The sequence below is a fragment of the Diadema setosum genome, chromosome 22, assembly GCF_964275005.1.
Source record: "Diadema setosum chromosome 22, eeDiaSeto1, whole genome shotgun sequence".
In the NCBI taxonomy this organism is placed as follows: domain Eukaryota; kingdom Metazoa; phylum Echinodermata; class Echinoidea; order Diadematoida; family Diadematidae; genus Diadema; species Diadema setosum.
This window is the reverse complement of record NC_092706.1, coordinates 23,974,150-23,986,380: the sequence shown is the minus strand read 5'-3', so window position 1 is coordinate 23,986,380 and position 12,231 is coordinate 23,974,150. Positions and strand designations below refer to the sequence as shown.

The window sequence follows — 12,231 nt, the reverse complement described above, 5'->3', positions numbered from 1 at the left end:
CCTAGTGTAATAATGTACAATTGAGATGTACATGTGCATACAATAAATACAAATATGTGTTGTGGCAAAATCAGTCCATCCTCAACGGGTTATTCAGTGTTAGTTTTTAATGTTAACGCTATTGCGTGCTGTGTCATTCTTACTAAGCCAAAGTTATACCCCTTTCATAAACTCATCCTCCTATTATCCGTATAAGAATAATGCGGACAATTCAATAAAAAATGCGTTCACAAACTCTGAAAATAATCCGCGTTATTTTTACGAGCACCCGTCCTGAAAAAGGCGGATAATCGTCATGGTGACTGCACACGTCCCTCCTGCGGGAAAGACAGGTGACGTTTGACCACACCCCGGCAATTATCCGCATTATTTGGGTTTGCGTTCATAAACTCAAAATCTGGTCCCGATGCTGCTATTATGCGGATAATAGAAGGGTCGAAATAATGCGCATTATTCTATCCCCGCTCCGATTTTACGACCAAATGTTGCGGATATTATCCGCATTATTGAGTTTATGAAAGGGGTATTAGTGAGAGGACTTGATATTGTCTGAATACGTCATAACTCTACAAAGTACATTTGTAGCAATGCACTTCAGAAACACATGGGTCCAAACAAGTCTGATGTTAGTGATAGTATACTCGGAAGGTTATCTTCTGTTTCATTCATTATTCTAATGGTATATAATGTACACTGTAAACACTTTATACATAAACCTGTGCTTTGTAACATATACATGACTTGTTGTATATCCATAGTACGGTTCATAATAATTGTGCCCTTGTAAATATATATGGTGTTTTTGTTATTTCACTCAGCCTTATCTTTGATATTATTTTGTCTATAATCTGTAGGGGGACTACATTTAACAAGCAGTGCTTCTAAGTAGTCCCCTCCACATTTGTACATGGTGTGATTTTATCTCAGAATATCACGATATTTTGTATATACATGTCATATACTCTGTATAGTATTGATATCATATCCACTATGTGTTATACCCTGTATATTTTATCATATAATGTCCACTATGTGGAATATGAATTTGTGGAATATGAATATGAATAAATTTCATTTCATTTCATTTCATTTCATTTCATAGTCTGAAACTTCTCACAAGTATATCACATTAGGCCTGTTCATACACAAGGGAAAAAGTGAGATTTAAAAATCGATTTTCTTATCGCGATCAAAATTTCGAAATTTTTTCCTGTATGTTCAGAAAAGTCTCACTAATTTTCGCGATCCTAATCGCGATCCAACTATTAGTGCGATTTTTCAGAAAAATCGTGATTATTTTGCCAAGCGTCATGTGTGTGAGCGCGATCGAGATTCGGAAATTGGTATTTTTAATCCCATCGTTCGTAGCGCGTGCAAAACTCTATTGGGACCGCGGGGTCAGTCTTCGGTCATGCAAGTTTCGCGCATGCGCAGTTTGGCCGCTGATCGTTCTTTCCTTGCTGCGAAGTGCGATTTTTCCCTGTGTATGAACGGTCGAAAAAAAAAAATCGAAATTTGGATCGCGATTGTAATTTCGATTTTCGTTGTGTGTAAACGGGCCTCATGGTAGAAGAAGAAAAAAAATCAAAGGCTTTGCATTGAGTTGTAAATGAGAAGGTGGCCATGCTTGACTGAGGGAAGATTAGCACACCTTGATGTCATCCATGAATCCGCAAGGATCACGGGGTGTGTTTAAGTTGTTAAGGTCAGGTGTCACTAGTGTTTAGGTCCTACTTAGATGGTTTTGGGCATGGACTGGGGCAACCGAAAAGCCAAAAAGCCGCAAGTACCACAGCCTGTGGTAACTCTGCATTTTGTCAGCGCATGTTGTGGTATTTGGTTATGTTTAGGGATTTTTCAAGATTCCAGGTTTAGATTTTATGCTTCTTATATTTGTAGGTGGGGGAAGGGGGTGATGTAACCCATACATTATGTCACCTGATTAAGCCAGATTAGAACGTAATCAAGACTTTGCATTCATGTTTATTGTCTTGTTTTCAAAGATTTTTTTTTGTTAAGTTTGTTTTTGTAATCTAACCAACAATTTAACTCGTTGAGGACGAGTCCTGAGTATACTTGGGCAAGTGTCTATGGGAGATGCATGTTGTAGCAAAATCAGCCCATCCTCAATGGGTTAAAAGGGGGTAACTGACATAAAAGTCAACAAGTTGATCAAGCTGTGATTTCAGTCCTTTTTAATGTATGGTTGATACAGTTTGACTGAGAATATAACATACTGATGTCAGTATTTGAAGAATTAAACTTTTGAGGGTTTCCAAGAAAAAGATACACTGCATTTCATAACTTCCTCATTATCACAGATGCCTATACACTGTACTAGATGGCAGTGATATTTAATAGAAGTGGCTGTGAGTGGGTTAAACAGGAAAGGGGGTGTGAGTACTAGAGAATGGGGGTGACTGAAAAAAAATTGGCCATGGGGAAATGCCCCAAGATATTTAACCACATCAGAAATCAGGCTTGAAAGATGGGTATCAGATAACAGGAAGGATTTAGTGGGGGGAAGGGAAGATGATAAGGGGGTACGAATTATGAGTCATTAATATGTTTGTTGGTTGTTTTTGTCTTGTTTTTCTATTCACAAGAAGTGTTTTTTGTTGTTTTGTTACTGAGAATGTAGTGATTGTGATTGTTTGGATGATGGTGTTGACCTCCATTTAAAAACAATAATAATTAATGTCAAAATAACTTTGTAAAGTTTGATCAATTACTGTATGAGATGTGTTTGTGTAGAGACCATGTTTCAGCTCCTGTAAAATCAGGAATATTGGCACATGAATTTTCTGAGAATTAGAACCAACAGTATTTTTGCAACATGAGATTTTCATGAATTGCCACTGGCATTCAATTCGTACAGTGTAGCACATCAAAAGGCAAGAACTTTCGTGCTTATTTTAATTTTGTGAATCTTGGCTCCTCACTAAAATGTCATGCACCCCAAAATTTCTAGTTTTACAGTATCCCTTGTTCATGGTATCTCAAAGTTTGTCCGTCCCGACATTTCTCAAACCTTGCTAATTGTCTACATCTTCGTACATTGCTTTTACCCTCTCACAACTGGCACCCCAAAATTTCATTGACATCGCTTACAATCATGTCACTGATGGCAATGATAGAGTTAACATAGTCTACAAATTAGTATTTTTTGTCATTTTCTTTTCTGTTTTTGTTTAAATAGAGACATTGGCAATTTTTGGCAGGGTATAATGAGTTTTGTCTGTTTTTGATTCTGCCCCCCACTTTTACAGTATTTTGGTATGTAGGCCTACATGCACGTACACACACATGCCTATAAAGCATATAGATTACATTTTTTTTTTTATGTGGGACAAAAAGGAAGAACGCAAAGGGGGGGGGTAGCTCTGGCTGATTAATCCGTTAACTACCAAGAGTAAAAAAGCACCCATAGGCTCTATACAGGATTCATCAGGTTTTGTGCAACTGGCAGTACGTGGGTAAAAAGTTATTTTGCGTGTGGGATAGGAACGCATCATTCCCAAATGACCTTTTGTCAAGTGACGGGTTCTTCCAAATTAGGCGCACCAGCGTGAGGTCTGGGCAACATCAGGATGTTTTTGTGTTTAGTGCTCTTCCCCCGACCCGTCAGATATTTTTCATCACAAAGAAATTCATCATCATCATCATCATCCCTGGGACTGAGAAGTACTCTGCGGTGACAAGGAAAACATGCTCACCTGAGTCAGGTTGTTTGTGTAGTCATTTTCGGGGAGTATAAATTTATCAATCTCTTAACATGCAGGAAATGGCATTATACCAGTACATGTATCTTCTTTTTTGTGTGTGGGGGGGGGGGGGGGTGGTTGTGTGTGTTTGTGTGTGTGTGTGTGTGTCTGTTTGTAGAAGCAATATGATTGTGTTTAAAGATGCTCTGCGAGGAAAAAGTACAATTTTGGAAAGTGTACACTCAGTTAGACAAAAATCCATCAAATTCTCATTTTCCTTGCTGGTCAAATGAAGCAAGATATCTGATATTTTTTGGCAATACATTGTAGATTTGTGAATAAAGCTTGAACAAGATAATGCAGTAGAAACAGAAAATAAACAACATTCTGTCGTACATAGACTTGCATACACGTACAGTATGTGTATTCTACTAGGGAGGACCTCCCTGATTATAGGTAGGCCTATACCTGTGCATGTGCAATGTATGTATAGTAAATTAATCTTTCTCATGACAAGGTGAAATGCTTAAAAGTGCATCATGTCGTGTTGTGGTGACAAGATGTTATATCTCAAATTTAGGTGAAAGGCACTTTTGTTAAATTAATTGTCAGGTAATCAGTTCAGTGATGTCCTGTCCAAATCCTAATTGTCTTAACCAAAAAATGAAGCCCCCACGGCATGTTGAAAGGAAAGGTTATCCCATTTGCCATAGTGTTTTGGCTGTCTTTTTTTTTTTCGCTCTCCTTAATATTTGACATTTTTAAGATAAGAGGTTTTTCCGTCCCAGCAGTGAACAGTGCTTTCAGTGAGTATCGCACCTAACTAGTGGATTCTCATATATGCATGACCCCTGACAAGTTCTCAGGGTGGGGGGGGGGGGGGGTAGGGACGAAATATGATCAGGAAATTTGAATGAAGAGCAAAATCTTTCATGACAGACTGGTGGACAGTCAGGAACATCTTGATAATCCCCATCAGGTCAACCTTGTTTACTGGGCAGACAATTCTTGTCCAGCCCACAGTTGAAGGCACTGAAGGCTGCCACGGAGATGGAGGGATGTTGCCTGTTAAGAGTCAGTCACATGACTTGACCTTGTGGTCCAAGTCAGTCCAACAAAGCCTTTCTTCTTTAAGTTGCAATTTGGGTCAGCTTCGTTCTACCACTCCTCCACCCACACTGTTATTATCATTATTGTTATCGTTTTTGTTATCATTCACCTCCACCAAGGGAGGAGGTTACAATGTATGTTCTCTTCAGTGTGGTTTGTTGGTTTGTTTGTCCGTGTGCTAAATAACTCTTAAGAGTTGTGACTGGATTTGGATGAAACTTACTGGAGAGGTTGAGAATGACACAAGTAACAGATGATTAAAATTTTGGTAGTGATCTGGCAATTTTTGTGGATTTTATGAAGAATTTTTGATATCTTGGCAGGTAGGGTCAATGAACTTGAGAGTTCAAGCTGCGCATTTTTGAGGTTTTCATCCGTGCACTAAAGTGCATGCTCTAGTTTCTGTTAGGCGAGGCACGCCGCGCAGCTGGAAGTTCATGACATAACAAGAGGCTTCTATATTGGGAAATCGGGTACCTTTTAGCATGCATATGTATGGGAGTGGAAATCACTGATCTCTATGGAAGAACAAGTTCAGTGGTGTAAATGAACTGCTTGGCAAAAGTCTGCGCTCTCAGAGTGCTTTTCTTGTTGTTCTCATCATTGTTGTCATAATTAGTAAAATTCTTATGAGTACATGTATGTGTAGTAATGGTGGTAGTAGAAGTTTCCTTGCTATGGTTATTGTTATGATGATGATGATGATGATGATGATGATGATGATGATGATGATGATGATGATGATATGATGATGTGATGATATTGGTGGTGGTGATGTTGATGTAGTTTATGATGATGATTATCATTAGTATTATTGTTATTGTCATCATCATAACCACTACTATGACTACTACTACTGCTGCTGCTACGTTATTACTCCTTCTACTGCTACTTTTATTACTATCATTTTTCATTATCATACACGTAAGTGTGACAAGTCTCATTGAGCAATGCTCTGTGTTTTTTGTCTTGCTGCAGGACCTGCGTGACGAATGCCTGAAGCTCCATACCAAGGTGCGGGACTTGGAACACCAGAACAGAAACCTGAGGTGCCTCTTTGACCAAAACCGATTTGCCCAGTGCGTCCCCTCCCCCTCGCAGGTAAGCAAACCCCTTGCCCCTCCCCCCACCCCCGTCTTACATGCCCCACACTAATCCCAGTATAATGATAGAAATAATTCCTGTGATATCATGCTAGTCTATGCAAGTAGTTGATGATTAAATCTGGTCCATATTTCATTTGGCTTTTTTTTTTTTCATTACCATCAATCAATGCAATGATATCAGATATATTGTTTTGGAGTTCAGATGAATGTCACTTTTTTGTGTGAATTCTTGAAGCTTTACATCTTTACATATTGTCAGTGAAAAGTTTATTGTCTATCTGATTTTTTTTTTTTTTTTTTTGGTGGAGATTCTCATTGAGAGTAAGAACAAGGAATTAATTCCTTTTCCATTTTCAACCCTCTCCCTTAAAGCACATGGAGACACTATGGTAGTGATATGCACTATTAAGCAGTGTGTCATTGATATTATTTTTATTATTATCTTCATTCATGTTGAATTCTACTTTTCTTCACCTGTTCTCCACCAGTATGGTCAGCGCAGTCCCTACGCCAACACCTCTCCAAGCCTTCCGGGTCGAACCATCCCCCCTGGGCCCCACCCAGCCTCTTCCCCCTCCCCGTCCCCTTCCCAGTCGCCTTCACCCTCTCCCTGTCCCTTCGCCACCTCCTTCACGCACCCTCTGAGGAGCAAGCACTCCGCCCCAACGCAGCCCGCCCTCACAGGTGCGAGCAAAGATAGCGGCAAGGACCCGCCTCTCAGTCCACGGTTGCTCCCCAGTGCCAACTCCAAAAAGGTGAGACAACTCCCGATTAACCTTTACTCTGCTTTCCTCGCCAATTGGCACTTAAGATGCCTGGGAACTTGAATATCAGTGGATAGAGATTACCTACTGTATACGCTATATATTTCGCGTGGGTTTTATTTTCGCGAATTTCGCGAGTCGGGAGCTATTCGCGAAATTAACAACACGCGAAAATAGTACCTTCCAAAATGAATCCCTTGCCTTGATGATACGAACATTTCAGTACTAGTAATAGTAGTATACCATGTCACGGCTTACCGAACAGACCATACTGGCTAAGCCCATAGTCTGGGGGGTGGTCGGGCTACTCCACTTCTACTTACGAATACTGTAGAGCCAATCCATTATCGCAACCCCTCATACCACTCGTCAGAAATCTAGCGCGGTGGACTTAACCACTTCAAAAATGTTGAATTCTAACTTACTAGTTCGCAGAGTTTGGTAAGTTTTCTTCATGCAGTGTATAACTAGTATCATTCTTATTTGCTAGTAAGTTGAAAATTCACACTTTCTTTGCCACTTCATATTTTCTCTGGTCCCCCGATCGCGAATTTAACCACTCGCGAAAATGTGTGACAGCGGCAATTCGCGAAAATTTATGTACGCAAAAATTATAGCATATACAGTAATCCACCTAATCACCCTAATCCCTTCTGTTTCACCATAGCCTACCCATTGGACTAATAATGCATGTTATCGGAGTGGCTTCCTAACCTTAATACTGGGTCAAGTTTGGGAGGATGACTAAAGACAGATGACAACATTTTGCAAGTGGGCATGTGAGGGGTTAAACATCAAGGCAGCAAAATAGATACTTACCAGATATTATCTTTTTGCTGCAGCTTTTCCTTTTCTCCCTTTCTCGGACAGAAAACAGAAAATTGAGAAATATGGTGCTCTGGAAAAGTGGTTGATAAAGGTCATATGCCAGGTGTTTAAAAGCTTTCATATGCTAGTGGGAATATCTATAAAAAAACATTCAGCCCAGGAATGTGTGGGATATTATCCAAAATGTAATTTTAAGGTTATGTGTTTTTGACAATGATAAGAAAGGATGACTTCAGCATTCTAAAGCTAAATATGCAGCAAATGCTGAAAGATCAGTATGTTTAGCATATTTCTTCCTACTTAAGTTTTTTTTCCCCTTTTTTTCTGTCAGCTAGCATAATATCTGGACCATGCACTTAGCTTGCCCGTGGAAATTTGTCTGAAAAAGTTGCTGCTACATCAAATTTGCAGTTAACGTTTTGTATTATTGTACTTTTGTAGTCTACCTGCTCAAGACACCATGTTCCAATATAATTCATTGGAATAGTTAGCATATTTCTCTTGTGACAATCTCCAGAATACTCTGTCAGCTTTAGAGGGGAGAAATTTTTCACTTTCATTTTTTTTTTCCTAAACCTTCTATAACGTAATTATATGAATGTTCCAGTTTTGATTTGTACTACACATGTCAGTACTGAGTGTCTAAAGTCAAATCTGTACTGCTGTATTCACCCGTTTTGAAATGTATAGTTTGAAGTGTACCAATGCTCCTATCAAACTTAAACTCACATGGATTCAAACTGCCTGTGATAAAGATATTTTGCAGATTGTCCGTCAAAACCAAAGAAAGTGCCTTGCCTGGAATGATTTTCAAGTATTTCAATGATGTTGTCAGTATAGGTGGCAAGCAGATAAATTTAGATATATATCAGTGGCTAACTTAACAACATGTCAGTCATAAGATCATGCTTCAATCCTGTTGCTTTCTCAAGAAATGCATTTGTCATGTAGGTGTGTCATCAGATTTTAATGGAAATAGCAGATGTATTTGACTTCATTTTTTTTCATTTATATTCACACCTTCATTTTTATTTCATTGTATTCACACAGGACCATGGCACTTCAAGATTGAGGATGCCTGACCACCTGAGGGAAACTCCTCAGCGAGACAGTTATCCAAAACTCTTACGGCAACAATTTCAGCAATATCACCACTTGCAGCAGCAACCCTCGTCCCAACACCAGCAACAACGCATACTACCTCAGGAATTCTACCGTCAGCTCTCGGCGCCGGCTAAATACGCGCCGCACCCCTCCCAGAATCTCGGTCACCAAGGCTTCCAGCAGGGTAGAGGGCACATGCACCACAGTTCGGAGCAAGGGTACCTCCCTCCGGCATTCCCGGCCTACCAGTGTGACATGCCTGGGGTAGAAGGAGCCGGGGAGGGAATGGGGTTTGAGGACTATACGTGGGCCATGAATGCAGTGGATGCCTTTCCTCCAATGAGGCAGTCATCCCTGCCTGCAGGTCTAGGGAGGCTAGGCCTTAGTGACGAGACCCTCAATGGGAATTTGCCAACAGCAGAAGACCTGGGCGCAAGGATAACCAAAATGCAGGTTATGGGAGAGGACCGTCCACAGAGGAGCTCACCATCCGATGCAACAGACAGCTGCAATGGGTACATCCTTGGTGATCAGTACACCAAGCCGTTTGTCCATGCCCCATTCCAGTACGCCCAGAGTCTTCTCAAGGAACTTCAGGAGATCAGCGCCAGCGTGAAGAGCTTCGAGAGTCTCACACTGGAGCCGAAGCAGGGTAGCCAGCAGAAGCGGAAGGCGCACGACGGGCAGCCAGCCATGCAGCGCCAGAAGCTGGCCAAGAACTTTTCCCCCTGTGCCTCGAATGCAAGCAGCGAATCCCTCAACAGTTCAGCTTCGCCAAGATACCTGATGGACAGCACGAGCAGTATGACCAGCACAGACAGCGTGGAGACCACCCTTGAAAGAATACCTCCTGTAGCTATCTCGCAGGGCACTCCCACACACCGCGACTACAACACGCAGTGGCGCCCAGAGTACGGGGGCAACAGACTCTATGATTCGACGGGATCCCCTTCCCGGTTGCCCCCAGACACGCCATCTCCGCCAACAACAGACATCGATCCGTCGGAGAAAGACTACCAGCATTCCAAGTACCTGAGGAGCCACCAGCAAAATGTGTCGCTGGCTGCAGAAAGGGAAAAGCAAGCTGACCGTGTGCAGGATGCACCTGATGAGCTGAATGAGAAGGGTCCCGGAGAACCCAAGGCATGTGAACACCCTCAAGATAGGACTTCTGGGTCAGATCCTCCAGTGTCCGTGAAGGAGAAAGATATTTTGAACGAAGCTCAAAAAACTGTTCAACTGATGCAGAAAGAAAATGCTCTCCACTGCAAGAGGGCGACAAACCAACCGGAGAAAGACGCGGAGCGAGAAGGTCACTATTGCTGTCAGGAGGCAGAAGACGTTAGGTCACAGGTCAATGGCAGACATAAGGAGTTTGATGACAGTACTGAAAGTGGGCAGCACGATGTGAAAAGAGTTGGAGGAGAAGTTATTGTAGAAAGCCTTTCGTGTGATGAAACCTCAGCTAAACATAAACTGAACAAAAAGCTTGCCAATGACTGCCAGAGTCACCATGTAGAGAGCTCAACAACAGAGGGGGTACTACAAGTAACTCTGCCTGATAGTGAGAGTTCGCGGTCAAAGTGCCCCGGTCAGCCCATGCTAGGAGAAGGTGACCCAGGCCAAGACACGTCAAGTCCAGTCTGGAAGAGGAAGTCACAAGTGGAGGCCTCTAACGGAGAGGAGAAGTGTGAAAGTGGTGCGGAGGAGACGGACCAGGAGGAGAGCAAGGACCGGGATGTGAGAGTGGCATCCTTCATGGCTGCCTCTCCTATGGTAAGCAGAGAAGGAGAAACAAAGAAGTCGCCGAGACCCGGGGCAAAACCAAACAGCGAGGCTTCTCCCAAAAGGCACATCGGCAAGCTGCAGTCCCCGAAACACATCCCAAAGATGAGTTTAGCAGCGACCAAGCCGTCTGCACTCCCCGCGACAACGAGCAAGCCATCTGGAGCAGCGGAGCTTGCCCCGAGAGCAGGATCAATTGCGAGAGCAGATGTCAAAGTGAGAGCAGGCGAGGATGCATCGGGGCTGCCAGCCAGCATCGTTACCAGGCAGCCAAAATTGCCAGTGTTGTCCACAAAAGAGGTGACGAAACATGACGATGGTGCAACGACTTGTTCATCTGTAGCAATGCAGGCTGGAAATCTGGAACCAACTGAGAAAAATTCGGACAGGGCTAGTCACCCGAGTGTGGAATCAATCCCCATTCAGAGGGAACATGAAATTGCAAAGCAGATTTCATCACAATCGAAGCAAGAGGCCACCGATTCCCTCTTGCAGAAGACGAAACAACACTTCATGCGGGGTGAGGTAGGCCAGTGTTCGCTGAATGCCAAGATGTCACAGCTATCCAAGCTGGGGCCCGCGTTTCTGGACCGACCTCTCCTCTCCCGGCAGGGAAACGCAGTAGCACCGATGACGAAGTACTCTTTGGATGTTCCCGTCCTTGACTCATCGCCGCGCCTACCGGGGAGAAAACAGATGACCTCTCCCCCTCACCATGCCCTCTCTCTGTCGCCCTCTCCAGACCACTGTCGGACAAGCCTTGGGACTCCAGGAGACATGGTGGAATTCACGTGAGTACCATATCCATTATACCAATTGACTCCAACATCAGTGTTCTGTCACATCATCATCTGAAAGGCAGGTCAGCACTGAAAGAGAATGTTTCGTTAAAGAGGAAATCATAATGTATACATTCTATCAAACAGTAATTCATGTCAATTAGAATTTTAGCCATCGCATATAATTGTAAAGCTCATATGGTGGCAAATATGCTGCTACACTGCGTGGACTGTATTTGAACATACATGAAAATCATGGAAGAGTGTATCTATCTCGAATTTTTTTATAGTTTTATAGATTTTCGTAGCAATTGTTACATGTTGGGAAAAGAAGTATCAGATGTATACTTTGAAAATGATTTCTGTTATGAAGTGATGTTGTTTTAGTCATGGTAAAAAGGGGAAAAAAATAGATGTGATTACTGTCAAATACGCTCTGCCCATACCCGCCGCGTTGTTACATGTACTCCACATTACTGAAAGTGCAAAAAGTGAACCCCAAATGTGTGACCCCACTTGACCTCCACATGTTGCGTGTAGGTTAGTAAGATTTGCACGTAGTGTATGGCCAGCACATGGACCTGACCGCTAGTGTCCAAATGTTTAACCCGATTCTAACTGGGCTATTTGAGACCAAGTTTTTACTGGGGGGGGGGGGGTCAATTTGACCCCCCTTCAGATCTCGGCCGCCGATCGCGCGATCGCCGTAAAATTTTGCCTGAACATAGAGCCGGATGTCAACTACAAGATTACATGGTCATACAATAGAAAAATTTTGATTTCATATTTTTTAATAAATTAATTATGCAAATTAACGCATGAAATCATATTTTCACCTATAACTCCATCAAAAAGACTGAAGGATTATTAATTTTTTGTGTCAGAGTTCCTCAAGACACATCAAACAATTTTCTAGTAAAAAAATAGTGCAATCAAAATCATTTTCTTTTGTTTTTTATTGTTTTGTTAATTTCTTATGTATTTTATTGTTTTTTCGATCTTTTGTTTTCTATTTTTTTTTGCCAAAATTTGTTGGAGGCACTTTTTCAAG

General features: G+C 42.1%; 1 protein-coding gene across 1 annotated transcript in view; it reads left to right on the top strand.

Moving 5' to 3' along the window:
- Positions 1 to 12,231, top strand: part of LOC140245015 (uncharacterized) — a 352,187-nt gene that overhangs the window by 319,908 nt on the left and 20,048 nt on the right. The window contains exons 9-11 of the mRNA XM_072324605.1: positions 5,793 to 5,925; positions 6,410 to 6,675; positions 8,563 to 11,192. Of these exons, the coding sequence (XP_072180706.1) occupies positions 5,793 to 5,925; positions 6,410 to 6,675; positions 8,563 to 11,192 (3,029 nt within the window). The remainder of the gene's footprint in view (positions 1 to 5,792; positions 5,926 to 6,409; positions 6,676 to 8,562; positions 11,193 to 12,231) is intronic.